An 18,835-nucleotide genomic window follows, 5' to 3' on the forward strand; every position below is an offset into this window, starting at 1 on the left:
GGAACATGGACTTGTCTCCTGTCATATGTCTTGAGCAACCGCTGTCTAGGTACCATGATCTTTGCTTTGGCACTGCTCTTAGACATACCTGCATCATTGACATTTTTAGATTTAGGTACCCATTGTTCTATGGGTCCTGGAAGGTTAGTACTTAAGGCTTTACTCTTCACTTCTTGTACCTTGTGCTGTGAGTTGGGTTGCTTCTGATTAACCATCACCTTAGGTTTTGGTACTTCAGAAGCAGTAACTATCTTCTTCTGAAACTTAGACTTCAGAACCCCAGATTTTGGTTTCACCAGACTCTGAGGAATAGGTTCTGATCTTTTCAGGATCCTGACCTTTGAAGTCTTGGAATCAGATTTGATCATAGCCTTTGACTTAGAGTTCTTTGGCGTTGAAGTAATCTTAGCCTTAGGACTAGAAGCTTCAGGTTCTGATTGAACAACAGTTTCCAACTCAGCCCCTTCTGGTACAAAGAATGTTTTCAGACCTTCCTTGATGCATTCACAACAAGATTTTAGATTGGTTTTCTCAAGTTTCACTTCTGGAAAACCAATTCCTCTGCCATTGTTCTTGTAAATGCTATAAATCATAGAAGCTACTCTGCTTCTGTCAATGCCAGATATAATAAAATCTTCAAGAGCAATTTCATGGTTACTTAAAGGTTTTTCATTACACTTTTCTTGTAGCTTCTGACATAAGAACCTGAGCTGATCTTCATATGTTTTACACATGAAGTCAAAGCCCCTAAGTCCTTGTTCAGAAGCTTTTAGATCCAATAGAGTTGATTTTTGCTGTTGTACCAAATCAGCATATTTTTCTTTTAAATCCTTCAACTCATTGGTTCTTACTTCAAAATGTGTAAGAAGTTCTTTAAGTGACTCAACAAGTTCATCTCTGGGAATTTTGGAATATACCTCGTTTTCATCTTCTGAGTCTGAATCTGATCCAGCTTCTGAAGTTGCTGTTGCTACCAACCCAACAGCTACCTTTGCATCTTCATCAGCTTCCTCTTTATCAGATCCAGATTCACTACCCAAATCATCCCAGGTTGCCATTAAACTCTGCTTAATCTGCTTCTTGAGTTTGCTTGGTTTGAATGTAGACCTCTTTGACTTGTCCTTTGACTTTTCACTTTGAAGATCAGGGCATTCAGCAATGAAGTGTCCAGGCTTCTTACAGTTGAAGCATCCCTTCTGATCTTCTTTCTTTGAGCTTCTGGAGTTACCCCTTCTGGAGAGAAACTTTCTGTTCTTCTTGGCCAGATATTGAAGTCTGTTTGAGAGCATGGCCATTTCAGCAGCATCTGGTTCAGAATCTGAACTTAACTGTTCTTCCTCTTCAGATTCAACTACTTTGAGAGCTTTTGATGACTTGCCTTTGGATGGAAGAGCTATTGATTTACTCTTCTTAGTAGACTCATGTTCATTAAGACTTAACTCATGAACTTTGAGAGAACTAACAAGATCTTCGACACTTAAAGTGTTTAAATCTTTAGCTTCCTCAATGGCAGTCACTTTTGGTCTCCATCTGGCAGGTAAGCTTCTGAGTATCTTGCTTACATGATCAGAAGCAACATAGCTCTTCTTTAGAATCTGTAGCCCAGAAACTAAGGTTTGAAACCTTGAGTACATCTCCTCAATAGTTTCATCATCCTTCATCTTGAATAACTCATACTGATGTACAAGCAGGAGAGCCTTTGCTTCTTTGACCTTCTTGCTCCCTTCATAATTTGAACAGAGAGAAGCAAACATAGCTTTAGCAGTGGATTTGTCACTCATCTTCATATACTCTGCTTTGGGTATGGCAGTGACAAGGGCTCCTCTGATAATATGATGCTTCTTGTAAAGTTTCCTCAGTTCTGGAGTATGTTTCTTTCTATCCACAGCAGCTCCTTCTTCATCAAGGACTAAATCACCAACACCATCTTCCAGAATATCCCATAATTCTTCATCCAGGCTCATGATGTAACTGTAAAAGTTGGTCTTCCACCAAGAGAACTCTTCAGCATCTCCATTGAACTTTGGAACTTTTCCAACACTGGTTTTCTTACTATCACTATAATCATGTGAGACATGTTTATAGCTAGTATCACTAGAACCAGTAGGAGGAGGAGTAGACATGTTTTTCTCAGATCTTTGACTGTTGCACGGTTAAGTGTTACACAACAGACCAAGGCTCTAGATACCAATTGAAGGTGAGAAAAACACAAGAAGGGGGGTTGAATTGTGTTTTGAAAAATTCTTCGTTTCTCCTAAAAACTGAACACACTGATCAGAAGCTAGGTGAGACAGCTTCTGAAGTGATAATCAGAATCTAAATGCAGCGGAATAAAACAGAGAGAGAGAAGAAGAACGACACAAAGCAATTATACTGGTTCCTTCCACAATCCGGAAGTAGTCCAGTCCCCCTTGCACTTCCAAGGAGATTTCACTATGAGTAATATCTGATTACAAATGCTCAAGCACACAAGCAAGAGACTTCCTTTGCTCAAGCACACAAGCTAGAGACTTCCTTTGCTCAAGAACACAATCAAGAGACTTCCTGCTCAAGCACAACTGCAAGAGACTTCCTAACTAAACAAAATTACACAGAAAATTGTTTAAGGTTGAACACTTGATATACAATCAGAGGTGCTCACAATACAAATCAGATACAGACTCAATGAACTTAAGAATTTCTAAGATATGACTTTGAGACACAGAAATTCTAAGTGAATGCAGAACAATTTCAGCAGAGGTTTGGTACTTGTGAAAATCTTGTGAGTCTTTCGTTTAGCGTTCTTGCATTACCAATTCTCTAGGTCTTCACTCCTTTATATAGAGGTGTGAAAGAGACGTTATGAAATTGCCAGCACACCAAAGAGTCGTTAGTTGAAGCTTGATCTTTCACCAATGATCTTTTGCCTGATTTGGTTGTTGTCCTATGAAGAACCAATTTGAAATCCATTCCTTATCCAAAGGAACATATATGCAGGCGAGACCGTATTCTGGAGCTGTTTTCTTGTCTTGAAGCGTGGACACAAAACAGAGTAGTGGAGAACGTGGTTGTACAATTCGTACAAAGTACAATGTCAACGCTTTCGTCCAAAATGCAAGCACAAGCCTTCAAACACCTTTGAAATGACCGTTGCAAAATTCCACTAATCCTTTGTTTGTGTTTTCGAATCCAATGGACAGCTTTTGCATTGATAATTCTTCAATTCTTGAATCTTTTGCAAATCCAGTTGAGATTCAGCTTCTGGTGAAATAGCTTCTGATGAGGCAGCTTCTGATGATGTGACTTCTGCAGCTTCTGATGACGCAGCTTCTGATGATGTGGCTTCTGGACCTCTTGTCTTCAGAAGCACTATTCTTCAGGAGCAGCTTTACTTCAGGAGCGCTATTTCTTCAGGAGCAGCTTGACTTCAGGAGCGCTTTGCCTTCAGAATCATCTAAGCTTCATTTTCTTTTGCTCTTTATTTGCTCATTCAGAACCAATGATGATGTAACTTTATAATTATGGTCCTGTACACTTGAACAAATATTAGCTAGTCCAATTTACAATTTTTAATACCTTGTTATCATCAAAACTCTTTAAGGTTCATTGTTAAACACATTTTGTTCCAACAAATAATCATGCTACAATAAGACAAATGTTTATAGAGATTTTTTTTTTTTGACAAAAATAAATGATATTCATTCATTCAAATTGATAGAGTACATCGATACAATGCAAATTCGCTAAAAACAAAAAGGATAAATCTGCAAACAAACTCACAGCATCCATGTCAATAGCATAAAACGGCAAAGTACAAAAGCCTACATATATCCATGTCTCCGGAATACCCATGTCTCCGGATCTGCAACGTTGAAGACGCCAAAGTCATTGATTGGATCTGCACTGGATCTAAGCTGATCTGATAATCTGAATCAAACAAATACCAGAACAAGCCAAACAACGCCGCACAAAGACGACGAACAACACAACGTCGCACTAAGACGACGAAATCACTGAAGAATAACGAAATAGATGTGAAAATCACTTATTTCAATAAAAGGGAAAGAGAAAAACGATTTAGAGGGGTGATTTTGGGTCAAAAAATTGACCCTAAATCACCCCTAAATCACTAAGGTTTCGGTGACGGGGAGAGAAGTAGAAGAGAGAGAGGGAGAGAGAAGGATAAATGTTTATAGAGATAGAGACAGAGATTAATACGGTACATAATTTTTATTAAAAATGATAGAGTGATATGTAATAATTAAATTATTATTACTATAACAAAAAAAATTAGATTATAATTACTTTATATTATCAAAATAACAAATTACAAAAATGAAGGAAAATCAACTTTATTTGCATTTCAAATTCTGGAAAAACACACATATACAAGGTAGATAATGGTTTCCCATTCGAAACAAAAGAAAAAAGAGAGGAAACTAAACGTGCTAGAAAGAGGAATTAATTCCATAAAATTGGAGAGCAATTATTTGGGTAAATGGTAGGATATGACTGTATAAACAGTCTGCACAAGAGTGAGGAAAGCCAGCATCGCAGCAACAAAGTTGTAGTTTTTTTTCAAAAACCTGAAGAGCCATTCTAGACGACCCTTGAAAAGATGGGAAAATATTTTCAAGACCCGCAGAATAAAAAATGCGCGCGAGTGATTGTTCAAGTCATCAACAATTTTAACATAACTGGAATCAACTATCCCAAGATCAACTCCAAAGTCCAAACGACATGGAATGAAAAAACTCTTCCAACTCCTGGTTACTCATCTTCAAATGATCCACAATGATATTCTTGTCCTTAAGAAGCTTCACATCAGCCGCACAACAAACCAATCCATCGAAAATCAAAGCAGCCGAAGTAAATTTCCGGCTGAGACTACTCGTATTGACCTAGTTATTGTTATTGCTCCCGGACTCAGCAGCAGAAATATTTTCAAAACATTTCCAGTTGTTTTTATGATGCTCCCAAGCAATGATATTGCGCCACTTTGCTTTCGTTGTTTTGGTGATCTCTAACCGTGCAATTTCAAATTTCCCCTTTTCGAAGTTGAAGTAAAAGTCCAAACCTTTAACTTCTTCCGACGCATCCACTTGAGTATTAGTTGTGACAAGCATATTGCCAAGCCTTATGCATATACCACCAAAACAGTTCCGAAGGAAACTAAAGCAAGAATTGCCACTGTGTTTTTCTCCAGCAAGTTTGATAGTCACCCCCGCAGCTTGGAGCCTCGATGCACAGCGCTTTAGTTTGGGCTTCGGATGCTGAGTACCAATAATGGGCACTACATAATTAACAACCCCATCACTTTTTGTCTCACCTTTTCTGTTAACGAAAAAGTGGACAATATCAAGAATATGAGGAGCTTTGAAGTAGCTTGGATTTTGAACTTCAGGCTGAGCGTAGCCTATGATAGACAGAATAAGATTATTAATCTTTTCCGCTCCGTCCTTCATGTCCTCCAGATACTTTGGTTTAGGAAACTCATTGGGGAAAAGTAGTGGAGTATTAGAATTGGTATTTGATTCTCCAACAATATAAGATCAGACAGAACATCTTCGTCTTTCAGCACTTTAGATGCGGGACTGGGTGAGCGCAACCGGCTTGGAAGTTTAGAATTGAACCCTTTTGTAATCACAAGCTCCAACAGAAAACATCCATCCATTAACATTATTTTTGCCAGTTCTTTCTTTTCTAGTTTAATGTCAGACACATAACTAGCTCGAACTTGTTCATCTAATTTCCATATGGCTTCACCGCATTTCCGAAAGTATTTTGGGGATTCCTTGTGCTCTCCTGCTCGATGTAACAGATACAACATCGAGCATAATTTGACTTCTTCCATGAGTTGTAAGTCTTCCTTGCTTCCCTTGAATCTGGGTCCGATTGAAACCACCTTTGGCATGTAATCTGCTTTGTTTGATGAGTTTATAAGCTCTTCTGGAACGATGGAAATGCTACATGATTGAATATAGTTGTCGTTCACAGATGTCAGCAACATCTCTATAGAATCTAACCATTCATTCATGTTGGTTTCATCCCTTGCTTCGTCATAGCTTTGTACGTGATAATTGGGCATGGTCTGTAATTTGCTTTTAAAGAACAAGGGGATTTATCTATAACTAGCTCGTCAGACAAGAGGAAATTGCTATGATTTCCAAACCAAACCAGACCCTTATATAAGGTATAAATATAATTCCATTTTTTATTAGTTTTTCTTTCTATTTAAAAATATTTACTTATTTTAATTGGACATATGTAAGGTTGAGATACTTATTTTAACCAGATCCTTGTTTTTTTTTTGGTAGATAGATCCTTGTTTATTTATGTAAAATAATATATATATATATATATATATATATATATATATATATATATATATATATATATATATATATATATATATATATGTGGTATCTTAATTAATGGTATATGAAGACTGAAGCGTGCATCACATGGACTAATTTTTTTTACCCAATTAAAGACTACTTCACTGATTAATAATTATGACATGTATCGACCATCACTTGTTGTTCATTATTAACTCTACACCACAGAACAGTTCATAGATATTTTGGTTGTACCTGCTGTTTTATTTATGTAGAAAAAAACAGAGGAAATTACGTAGAAGCGTTAATACTACTCATTTTTCATATTTTTGTTATCAATTGAAATTTACATATATCATTCTTTTAGATATAAAATGGTGTGATCGGTTTTATCAAATTAAAACAACTAAACCAATAAATAATTAACTAGTTAAAATTTCTCCTTGAAAAAAAACTAGTTAAAATTTCTGATCTAAATCAATTAAATTAATTTGGATTTTTTTATATTGGAGTCGAAATTGAAGCGTGCACCACATGGACTAAAAATATTACCCAATTAAAGACCACTTCACTGATGATGACATGTTATGGACCATCACTTGCTGCTCATTTTTTTATGTATGGACCAATGAGGAAGGCTAGTATTTATAGTGGGGATTTCTAACTGGGTTTGGGCTAAAAACGTGGGCTTTACCCACAAAAACAAAGGAAATTACATTTGCGCCCCCGCATTTAAGCATGCTTGAGGCGCATGCAATATGCTTGAGCGCATATTGCACCTCTTTTATGCCCTAGGCGCATGGTAGCAATAAACCATGCCCTAGGCACATTTTAGATCCACTAGGCGCATGGTATTGCAATTCCATGCCATAGGCGCATTTGATTGTGCTTCTGGGCCCAAATTCTTCAATCTTCGTCGTTTTTAGGTATTCGCCTTCAAATAACTTGCCTCGGAACTTGGAAACAGAGTTCCTTCCTATGTAAAGTCTCATGAGGCCTCTTGAATCTTTATTCTTTGTCTTCCCAAAGTCTTGACAATTCTTCAGTTGTTCTTGAATTGCCGATTTGCATGATTTCTTCGTGAATTACTTCAATAACCCCCTAAAATTGCTATGTTTTGGGAAAACTAGAAGTACAGATTCAAATATAGAAAACATTACAAAAGTCCCGAAATCATAGGCAATCGTTCTAATACTCCTCCTTTTTGTGGCTAAAAGCTACTGAAAATGACTGAAAAACATGCTAAGAATAACGTAAGATGACCTGTCATTACCAACCACCGGCGTTGACCGCAGCGGAGCCCCGACGACCCCCGACGATGGACGACAGAGTTCCGACTATTTTCCGATTACCCCACGGCGGAGTTCTGATGGCTCACGGCGGCCGGTGGCGGTGCTCCAGTTATCTTGTGGTTGCCCACCGGTGACTTGGGTGGCTGGCTGTCTTTTCTATTTTAATATTTGTAAAATTTATTAATTATTAATTATATTATTCTAGGAAATAAAAAAAACTAAAAAATATGTTTTTACAAACTTTAAAAATTTTAATTTAGATTTATCAATAAAACAACAAAAATGGGGTTTGAGTCTAATGTAGATTTATTTAAGTGGGGGTCAAAAAATTGAGGCTTTGAAAGGGGCTTAATAATGGGAGTTTTTTAATTTGAGATTTTTTTGACAGCTCTATTCAAAACGATTAACTAGAAGAGTCTGTTGAATCTCGTGGTTTTTGGTTTTTGGTTTATGCTTTAAGTTATACACAACTCTGGAGTTTGGATTTTCATCTTTTTGCAAATATTTCTTCCTACCTGTTATGTATCCTTGGTTTCACTGAGAAGAGTTTGTTAAATTCCAGTGATTATATTGCATGAAAAATCTTAAAGGACGGTAGGATCAACACACTTCAGACTATTTTACCGTTTGTTTGTTTGTAGTAAATCCAGTAGCTAGTTTGATTTGAGTTGTTAAAGATGTTGATAGAATTGTGACGATGACCTTATTATACAACAATATTAATGACAGATAAGTTTACTTGATATCTCTTTTGTTTATTTTTATTGACATTTAGAGGATCATTTTTTTCAAAATTATCTATCTCTTTTGAATTGAAGTTCTCAAGTTCTTTTGAAAAATGAAGGAATCATAGTCGATAAGTGAGAAGTCCAATTATATGGGTCAATTATGTTGCCTTAATTACAGTATATTCTTATCTATATATAAAAGGATTAAATAAGTTTTTTTTTTATCCTTATATATATAGAAAATTTTGTTTTTAGTCCCCATGAAAAAAAGTGACATGTTTTGGTCTCTATAAAAAAATTTCAATATGGAATTTTAGTCTTTATTAAGTTAAAAGTTTTTTATTTATACTTAACCTTCTAAATTTTTGAAAGATTATTCTACAAACATGTTAAAAACAGTGTAAGAAACTCTTTTATTAAAAGGAAGTTTAACTTTTGTTACGACGATGATATTCAACAGGGTTTTCACTTTAGTGACATTACATTTGGTGACATTAGTCAAATTAGTGCATTTTAGATTAGAGTGAATGGTGGATGAATAATTAAAATAAATTATTTAGATAGAGATAATGATTGATTGATTGTGTGTGTGTGTGTGTGTGTGTGTGTGTGAGAGAGAGAGAGAGAGAGAGAGAGAGAGAGAGAGAGAGAGAGAGAAATATGAACAATATCACCATAAGTTAATGTCACCCAAGTGAAACTCATATTGAACACCCCTAATTTTCTAAGACTTATTCGATCAATAGTCAATACATCATTTGTTTTTACTATCTCGCTCTTATCACAATATCACCTATAATCATATATCACATCATTCTTTCTATTTATTTCTTTCTCAGGGTATATAGTAGGTGTATGGGTATCCAAATAATATTTTTCATTTATTTAAGTAAAACGAAACCCTCTTCTTCTTGCAAGTATAGTGAGGGTTTGCTTTTGGAAAATGTTTGATGATGTGATGGGGGAATCTGAGCGTAAACACAAGGGTTAATTAAGTAAATGATCCCTATAAATATTCAGAATTTTGTTTTTAGTCCTTACAAAATAAAATCACACTTTTTAGTCCCTATAAAATTTTCCATCAACATTTTTAGTCCCTATAAAATTTTCCATCAGCATTTTTAGTCCCTATAAAATTTTTCCATCAACATTTTTAGTCCCTAAAATGCTTAAGGAAAATGTCACAGGGACTAAAAACAAAACTGTGAATATTTATAGGGACTAAAAACTTAATTAACCCTAAACACAATATGGAATAAATCTACGAGGTGCAACAAAAAATATATGGCACTAATAAAACAAATAAAACGAACAAAGAGAACATTGATATTTTAACATAGAAAACTCCTTAATGTAAGGGTAACCACGGGTTGTCCCGACTAGTGAAATAGCTCCGATATAATCAAATATAAGGATACAAGAAAGGCTCAATGTGATGCACAAATAGAGCTAACAACAAACCAAATCACAAAGCAACAATGCTTGATTTCCACTGTTTGTCTATACTTCTTCTTCCAATTCTTCGTTTCCATTTTCGTTTAATTTTCATAGCCGAATCACCTAAGAAAACCACACCGATTGGGATGAAACACCACCCATCAATTGGAATTTAATGGGTTGAAATGGGTTTGTGAGTTGTGACTGAGGAAGATGGTCTGGTACTGTCGTGAGAAAGAATGAAAGGAAAAAGACAAAACCTGCCTGATTTAATTTTTCATTAATAGCCATTGATGTGTCATTAAAACAAATGAATGGCTGTGATTAACTCACTAGAGAAAACAGGAGGAAAACCCACAGGAGAGGATCCATTCCCCTTATAAATGAGAACAATAAAGACGAAAAAATACCCAATTTTCTTCTCCAGTGCAAAGAAAATTTATGTTTGCTCAGACCTCACTACAAGAAAAAACAAGATTTGCTACCCAAAACTTGCTATAAAATGTATTGGTAGTTAATAATAAATCTCTTAACTACCATTTGACCCTGACCATTTAATTTTTATTATTTTTTAACCAAATTTCATTTCATTTTATTTTTTATTATTTTTAACTAATTTTTATTATTTCTTCAGTCACTTTCTCTTTCTTCAGTCACTCTCATTCACGATCTCTAGGTTCTCTCTCTCACATTCACTTTCTCTCGGTTCTCTTTGTGGATCCAAATCGATTCTCACCACCGCCGGAACCTTTCACCATCACCGGAAACTCACCATCACCACCGCCGGAAACTCCTCATTCACCAAAATCTCATATCGATCCAAATCGATTTGTGGATCCAAATCGATTCTTCGATTCCGCCGGAAACTCACCAGAATCCACGCCGGAAACTCCTCTTTCAATTCTGAATTTCACAATTCTACGGTATTTAGCTCCTCTGTCTCTATTTGTCTTAATTTCAAGCAAACTTTTCAGGTTTTGATTTTTGATTTTATCAGCTTGAATCGGTAGAATGAATTGACGTAGAATGATTTGATGTAGCTTGAATTGATTTTTGTGTATATATGATTTGATTGATTCGAAGGATTTTTGAGCATAATCTGATAAGCAGCTTGTGTAAATATGATATGATGATTGTAAATATGATATGTTATGATGATTGTATTAGATTTTTGAGCATAATCTGATAAGCAGCTTGTGTATCAGATAAGTACATAATCTGTCATAAAAATAGTTTATACATAAGCATTAGATTATAGCTTATGATAGCAGCTCATGGCTTATACATAAGCATTAGATTATAGCTTATAATAGTTTATACAACGCTGCTATAGCTTATAATGTGTGTTATTAGTTCCATTTCTTAGCAGAAAAGTATTAAATTCAATATAACCATATAAACTTACTCTAAGTAGTTATGCATATTTTTAACTATTTAACTTTTTAGTACAACGCTGCTATAGCTTGTAATGTGTGCACTAAAAACTTATAATCATGGACTGAGTAATATACAACGCTGGGGCTAATATATTAGCTTGTAATGGACTTTCTTATAATAGCTTTTAGTACAAAGCTGCTATAGCTTGTCTTTCTTCACTATCTATTGTTGAAGTTAACTTTTTTAGTACAATGTGAATTGAGTCCATTACAACGTTGGGGCTATTATCTAAGAAAGTCCATTATATAGCTTTTAGTACACATTATAAGCTATAGCAGCGTTCAAACTTGTAATGATTTAAGTAATTATACAACGCTGCTATAGCTTATAATGTGTGTTATTAGTTCCATTTCTTAGTCAATGTCATTTTCTACGCTCATAAGTCTATCATATTTATATATTATCTTCAACAATATAACTGTGTAAGCAAGACACTATGCCAAATGGTCAAAAGAACTTGCTTGGTTACTACTATTAAATAATCTGTTTGGTTTCTTTCATAACAGCTAACAAAGAAACTTTCTTATTTGGAAGTCAAGATTTTAAGATTGGTGTTTTTAATGTAAACATTGCTATGTGGCTGTCAATATAAAATACATGTTCAACATTGGTTATGAACTTATGATGCACAATGAAAGCTTTGCCATCTGCGTCAATTTCGATTTTGATAGTCCGATTCCTTATTTGAGTTCAGAGCAGAACCCCTTGTATCTCTTTGAGTGAGAGAATCCTGGCTATATCTCTGTACATATATAATTTGTTTACATTCCTAACTAGCTAGGTAAACTACAACCTCTAATACGATCCAACTAATCACTTTGTATACTGATCCATGGGTGATGATTGTTCTACTTAAGTTATGATATTAGAGTAGAAAAACCTGTCAATCTGGGGATAAGGCAGAGAACCACAAATTTTGCTTGTCCCTGCACTTCTGGTGCCTTTACAAAAAGGTACCAGTTGACATAATACAAAATTGCTGACAAGAGTATAGGTTCCAGAAAACCCGGATTTGTTCTGATTTTCCATAAAATTGGTGCTCATTTTGAATTTCTTATTATTTCAGGCAAGAACACTAATTTCAAAGGTAACTGAGGAGAGGAATTCTGTTATTGAGCAAAATAAAAAGCTTCAGCAAGAACTGGTATGACGCTCAAAATAGGGTACTTCTTTTACGGTGTCATTGGTTTGACCCGATTAATGGAGTTAAGGTAGATGAGAAATATGGATTAGTTGACGTTAAGCCCAAATCGAGGCTTAATTCAAATGAGCCCTTTGTCTTAGCTTCACAGGCACAACAAGTGTACTATACAGTGTATCCACAAAGCAATTGCAGGGGTAGTACAGATTGGTGGGCAGCTTGCAAAGTTAAACGAAAACTCTTCGTAGCTGAGAGCTTCAACGACGAACAAGATGATTTGAATGAGCTGAATACTGATGATTATTACCAAGATGATGAATCCTCTGGAACAACTTATTTGATTAATTGTATGTATAAATCAAATATATATACAGCTTCAGCAGAGAGGCATGCAACATATGGGATGAGGCAGGGGTTGGATGACCAAGATCATGGACTGGCTAGGGCCGATGAATATAATGCAAGAAAAGGTACTGAAGTTATTATATCTAAAGGCAAAATAATTGTGTTATATATGGTCATAACTTATTTGATTAATTGTATGTATAAATCAAATATATATACAACTTCAGCAGAGAGGCGTTTCTAACAGTGAGAAGATGAACAACGCTACTTTGGGTTCTTTCCCACGGTCTACTGATCCACCAACTAACAACTCAACTTCAGTACCTTCAACTGAAGGATCTCATGATAGGAGAAAAGTTATATCTGTTGAGGCAGTCTCTAACCCGTAAGATGCTCATGAGTTCTACAATTTATTGTGAATTTTAAGTGATTTATGGCAAGTGAAAGATAAACCTGATATTAACACTTGATATTTTACAAACTTGTTTCCCACTTGCAGGAGGAGGTTTGTTCCCCAAACTGTGACCCGTGATATTATATCTAGGGTGATCACGAGAATGCCTACTCCAGCTGAGAAGTGGAAAGATTATCCAAGTGAAATGAAAGATGAGTTATTTAAGGAATTTACGGTAAGTATTTATGTTTTCTAGCCTTGTATAATTTATTTTTAGGAAAGTTTATTTATAGTTGTATTATAATGGTGCAGGGTAAATATAAGTTTACATCAGATTATGATTGTAATATGTCAAGAACCGTGTGGGAAAGAACATGCATGGACCGCTATCCTGATCATTTAAAAAATGCAAGAAAAATGGCCTTACGAGAAGTTAACTCGGTGAATTTGGTTGACACCAAGGGTCATGCACCCAAAGGAATGAAGGCAGAAGTATGGGATGGCTTGGTCGACATTTGGTTGAAACCAGAGTGGAAGAAGAAGTCTGATGCAAATCGTTGTAATAGAGCTGCCTTACCTGATGCAGTGTTGCACACAGGAGGCTCTATAAACTTTGGTGAACACAAAATAAGGATGGTAAGTTAGTAACATTTTTATATACACATACATCGATATTTATTATATTCTAATAAATGTGTTATAGGAGAAGGAGTTAAATCATGAAGTGTCGTATAGAGATGTGTATGACCGTGTTCATTAGAAAAAAGATGGAGAATATGTCTCTCAACGCTCAAAGAAGTTTATTGTAAGTTACTATAAATTTTAAAAAGTTATTGTGTAATATGAACATAGGTTACATTAATTACTATATCCGAAATATGTTTTTCAGGAGACATATGACACTGCCATGCTGGAAAAGTATGGAGATGATTTTTCCACTCATCCGGCAGTTGATTCTAACTTGTGGGCAGACACATTTAGTCACCATAAGACGAGACAGACTTTTGTGGGTCGCAGCTTAGACCTTGGTGGGTTTGTGTCAGCTTCATCTGCAGAGTTTACTGGTCCTTCCAACATCTTAGCTACATCAGAAGAAGCTATCAAGAAAACTGTAGATAAAGCAATGTGTTCTTTTGTACAATCACAGTTGATGCCATTATTGGAGCCAATCATATCACTGATTCAATCCATGTACAAAGCACCAATGCAAGGTGAACTCGCTGAAGATCACATGGATGCTAGGTAACATACTATTTTCCAATCTGTTTTTCCAAGTGACCTTATTGTATTCTGCAGTTTAAGCATCTATCTTGAATGTAATATTTATCGATGTTCTGTAAATAATGGTCGGGGTGATTTTGTGTTAGCTTAGCATATTTGTGATGACTTCGGTTTATGATGTTTCTATGATGTTTATCACCACTGCTAATTGAATATGAGAATGAGGAAGTGTGAAGACTGAACATAATTGAGAGAATGGATGTTCTTCTGAGTCCATGTATCATTCATTGAAACTTCTTATACATAGTATCTACATAGACTACACTATCTTACTGCCCCACTAAGCTTACAGTAATGTATCATTCACTAAAATAACATAAAGTGAATAATTATAACTGATTAACTATCAGAAAGTATGAGCAATACTACTCCTTTCAATTTTTTACATGCTGTATTATTGTTATCTGTGATATCAAATTTTCTATGTGTATGCCACTGTGTGTGGTTTGTTTTATAGGGTCCCATTGCACAATATATATGTTTATATAGTCATGGCACATTGTGTTTTATAATGTGTTCTCACTTTAATTATGCTCCATTTTCAGGTCTCTTGGAAAAAAAATGAAGGTTGAAGTCTATCCCAAGAACAATAAGATATATATGTATTTGACATATTATACTAGACCTATGGATCAGTACTTAAAAGTTGTAAAAATGTGTCCCTAGTTCATCTGAATATGAGATTGTTGTTTATGTTGTTTTGGTTTTGTAATGATACTATGAAATTGCTTGATGGCTCTTTTAATGAATGCTAAAGATATATAGTTTTGAGATTATATATGATGTGATTAGTTTTTTTAATCATCCACAATAAAGAAACCTCTAAAATATATTTGATGTGATTACTTTTGTTTAATCTAGCGTAATAATTTTTGATTACAAATATAAAAAAAACAATTTATTGGAAAGGCACGCTGTAATTTATTAAAAAAAAAACTAAAATGCTTGAAGTTTACTAAGAAATTTCTAGGATCATTTAGCTAGGAATTTATTAGGAAACTATTTAAGCAATATCCTAGCGAAATAGTTGCGAATCATAAACTTTTGAACACTATATTGTTACAAATTAGTTTGAAAGTCGCTAGGATTTTATTTTTATTAGTTACCAATTAGCTAGGGAATATTTTCCTAGACAATTTGCCGCCCAATCCATGCTACCGCCGATATGGCAACTAATTCCCAACAAAACAGTAGCTAAATGAGTTTTACTAGAAATTAACTACGATTTAGCTACTATTAATTTTGTAGCAAATCGCTGATTTTCTTGTAGTGATAGTGACTGTGAGATGCAGCTATAGTTTAATTTAATATGCAAATCACCTGTGAGATGTACTCTCAATGTTTCAAAAGATATGGAGACAATAATCTTTTATTAGAAGTTCCATGCTGACCAATTTTGTTTTTCAATTTACTAATGTATCTGATATGGCACTGTCATAATTAATAAAAAAAAAAATTGAGTGATGAGAATTGAGATAGTCATACTCTTCTATATATGCATCTGTTTAAAGGACATTGAAGTAAAATTGATATTTCATTTTCTTCTCTTTACAAGTCCGTGAATGAGATATATCTTGAATCAACATTGTCCCATGTCATGTTTTTTCTTTTTTGTATGACCTGGATTTCTTTGGTTGCAATTATCCTTCATATATGTAATCACATAAATTCAATTTGTCATTCACATCGTGAAACAAATACTTGCGATGATTCTTTAGCGAATATGAGTTGTGATTCCATTGATCGTCAAATGTTTATGAGTTGTATATATATTAAGGATCAATTTGATAGTTAAGATGAATAATTCATTGATCAATTTGATAGTTACGAACTAACTTGATTTTTAATCAATAATTTAAGGATCGATTTGACAGTGTAACAATTTGCAATGACTTTTATTTAAATAAAAGTCCAGAAACAAGATTCAAAATTTTCGATCAAATTTGTTCCTGCACACATGGAAGCTGATTTGGAACTTTATGAGAAGGAAGGATGCAAGCCTTCCAAATACGATCAGTCCAAGGAAGCTCAACATCAACCGGCCGAAGAAAGGAGAACGCTTGCTTCGCTCTTAGCTTACCATCGGGTGACTGAGGCCAAACAAGAGTATCCGGGAGGTGAGTTGTTAGAAAAAAAACAGAATTGAACCAATCTGTCATGGCAGGAATAGACATCAAACCCGCAGGCAAAAACCAATGTCCATCTTGAATTACATCTGAAACATTACCCGTGAAGTCCTCATGAAATTACAGATCAATATGAAGTAAATATGCCGGTGTTTCCCCCAACCAATTATCTGACCATAAATGAATATTATCGCATATGCCCACAATCCAGAGAGAGCTAGAAATAACAGTACCAATATGCACCTTAAAACCCAACCAAATGGAAGATTTCAAGTAACACGGAGAAGGTTTCCCATTCCAGAAGTACCTATTGTGAATTCGATGAGAAAACACACCAATAACAAACTTGATGTGTGGATCAAGGAATAATTAAGCAATCAAAATCAAAGTGTATGAAACAATTATAAACACAAGCCAAAAGTAGAAAACAACGAGAGAGAAAAGAAGAGAGAACACAAAAAAATATGTTGACCCAGTTCAGTCTAAATTGACCTAGTCTGGGGGAGAGAGCAGCCCTCCGTTCCACTATAATGACGAGTAACCTTACAAAATAGATATCAATGGGTTACAAGAATAATTCTCCCGCCTAATTCTACCCAAAGCCCCAATCTCTTCCCGTAACCAAGAGACTCAATCCTAATAGTGTTTCCTGATGAAAGTCGTTTTTAGCATCAAACAAGATAAGTATTTGTGTATCGTCTCCACAGGGAATAGTGCGTTATCAAGGACAGTTGAACATCAATTATCATTCCAAGTATTAAGAGTACTTGTTTGTTTGAATTGAAATGTAACTAGCTAAACTAATTGCAAAAAGTAAAAGTTGAGATAAATAAGGATTGAAACTTGTTAGGAGTAGAGTTCCTTAACCAAGCGTCACACGTAACTTAATGATCCATACGAATTCTAGCTTTATAAACAACATTATCACAATCAATTCTAAACTATCCTTCGTGTCCAAAGTGATATAATTAACTCTAAGGTATCGTTTAAACATTCGTGTCCAAATCCCTTAAACGATAACAAAGTCGATCAAATAACCTAATCGACCGTGTCCAGCCTGATTAAGTATCCGAAAGCATTTAACTCTTGATTATGGTGATTATCACAAGATTAACAAAGATGTCAAGTAAGTTAACCTAAGATATATTGCTACTCTAGCTCTAGATTCAAGAGTTTGTGTCCAAAGCATCTTGAATCTCATTGAAAGCATTAACACAAGAATAACAACAATATTGAATATAAATTGCTAGAACCATATATTGCAAGATCAAAAGATTACATGTTTAGAAAGGATCAAGTACCTCTCATCCCAACAAAGAGTATTTAGCTACACATCATCATGGGAGCCTTGCAAGGATGGATTGAAAAGGAAAGATTCATTACACCTTGTGATGTCTCAACAAAGGAGAAAGATCCAACTTCCAAAATCACTCTCACTCTATGAAGAACTACCCTATTTCTCTCTATAAAAATATCTTACAAGTGAAGAACTAAGAAAAGCTAAAAACCCTAGATATTTCCTAAGATAATTACAAGGAATAGCAAGTGGGCTATTTATAGAATTCCCACTATGCTTGAGCTCGCCTCGCGAGCAGCCTTACTCGCCATGGCGAGTTCTGTTTCCTTCACCATTAAGATTCTGCCACGTCACCCTGGGAGGGTCAAACCGCCCTTACTCGCAACGGCGAGTAGCTCTGCTCGCCTCGCGAGCAAAGAGGGTGCTCACGGCCTTTTGGCTTTGTTTTGATGCTCGCCACTGCGAGCTGATGTGCTCGCCTCGCGAGCAATGGGGTACCTGCGGCCCTTTTGCACTTTTCTTGGCTTTAACATACTTGCTTAGTGTCTTGAGGTCAAATCCTGCACAATTGAGTAAAGTAAGGCAATTAAAGCGTAATAAGGCAATTATCACTTTTATCTCGGCTTTTCCCTAAATTACTTGCAAAACAAGTAACAAAAGTGCTTAAAATATAACATGAAAGTATCACTTCCTAGCACTTATCATTTCCCAAGGTGAATCAACCCTCAAACCCTAGTGTTTGTTCCAAAGAGACAAACTCTATACAAACCCTAGTTTTGTTGTTGCCTTTCTAAACTCTTGTTTCAGCCCCCTCTATCTCAAGGTTTACACTGATACAATGCCTATATTTATAGTAAAAGTAACTGTAACACCCCGTTTTCCCCAACATGTAAAATAATACAAAATAATCAGAGTATTCAACTTAAAACAGGATGTCACATTTCTTCAAAATATAAATCAAATATAATTAGAGTCAAAAATCTGCTCTTTATTTTAAACAACTGCTGTCATGAACTTCAAATATATTGCAGCGGAAAAAT

General features: G+C 35.1%; 1 protein-coding gene and 1 pseudogene across 2 annotated transcripts; one reads left to right on the plus strand and one right to left on the minus strand.

Moving 5' to 3' along the window:
- Positions 1-4,880: 4,880 nt before the first annotated feature.
- Positions 4,881-6,067, minus strand: LOC146907963 (UPF0481 protein At3g47200-like). Its single transcript, XM_085729198.1, has 2 exons — positions 5,458-6,067; positions 4,881-5,395 (listed from the first exon to the last, which is right to left on the minus strand). Exons 1-2 carry the CDS (start codon positions 6,065-6,067, stop codon positions 4,881-4,883), a joined length of 1,125 nt encoding a protein of 374 aa, XP_085585324.1.
- A 4,337-nt stretch (positions 6,068-10,404) lies between these two features.
- On the plus strand, positions 10,405-15,148 carry LOC146907964 (uncharacterized; annotated as a pseudogene). The gene is made up of 7 exons (XR_015019227.1): positions 10,405-10,697; positions 12,278-13,082; positions 13,197-13,326; positions 13,404-13,727; positions 13,795-13,896; positions 13,981-14,333; positions 14,918-15,148. The product of XR_015019227.1 is annotated as an uncharacterized LOC146907964 (transcript).
- The last annotated feature ends 3,687 nt before the right edge of the window (positions 15,149-18,835 follow it).

This window comes from Medicago sativa, chromosome 7, assembly GCF_051527215.1.
Source record: "Medicago sativa cultivar Bolivia chromosome 7, Bolivia_mono, whole genome shotgun sequence".
NCBI classification, from domain to species: domain Eukaryota; kingdom Viridiplantae; phylum Streptophyta; class Magnoliopsida; order Fabales; family Fabaceae; genus Medicago; species Medicago sativa.

Excerpts from the sequence above, each read along its gene's own strand:
- LOC146907963 (XM_085729198.1), bottom strand. The coding sequence starts at position 6,067 with ATGCCCAATTATCACGTACAAAGCTATGACGAAGCAAGGGATGAAACC. Across the intron at positions 5,396-5,457 it reads AATGAGTTTCCTAAACCAAA|GCTACGCTCAGCCTGAAGTT; the intron begins GTATCTGGAGGA and ends TGTCTATCATAG.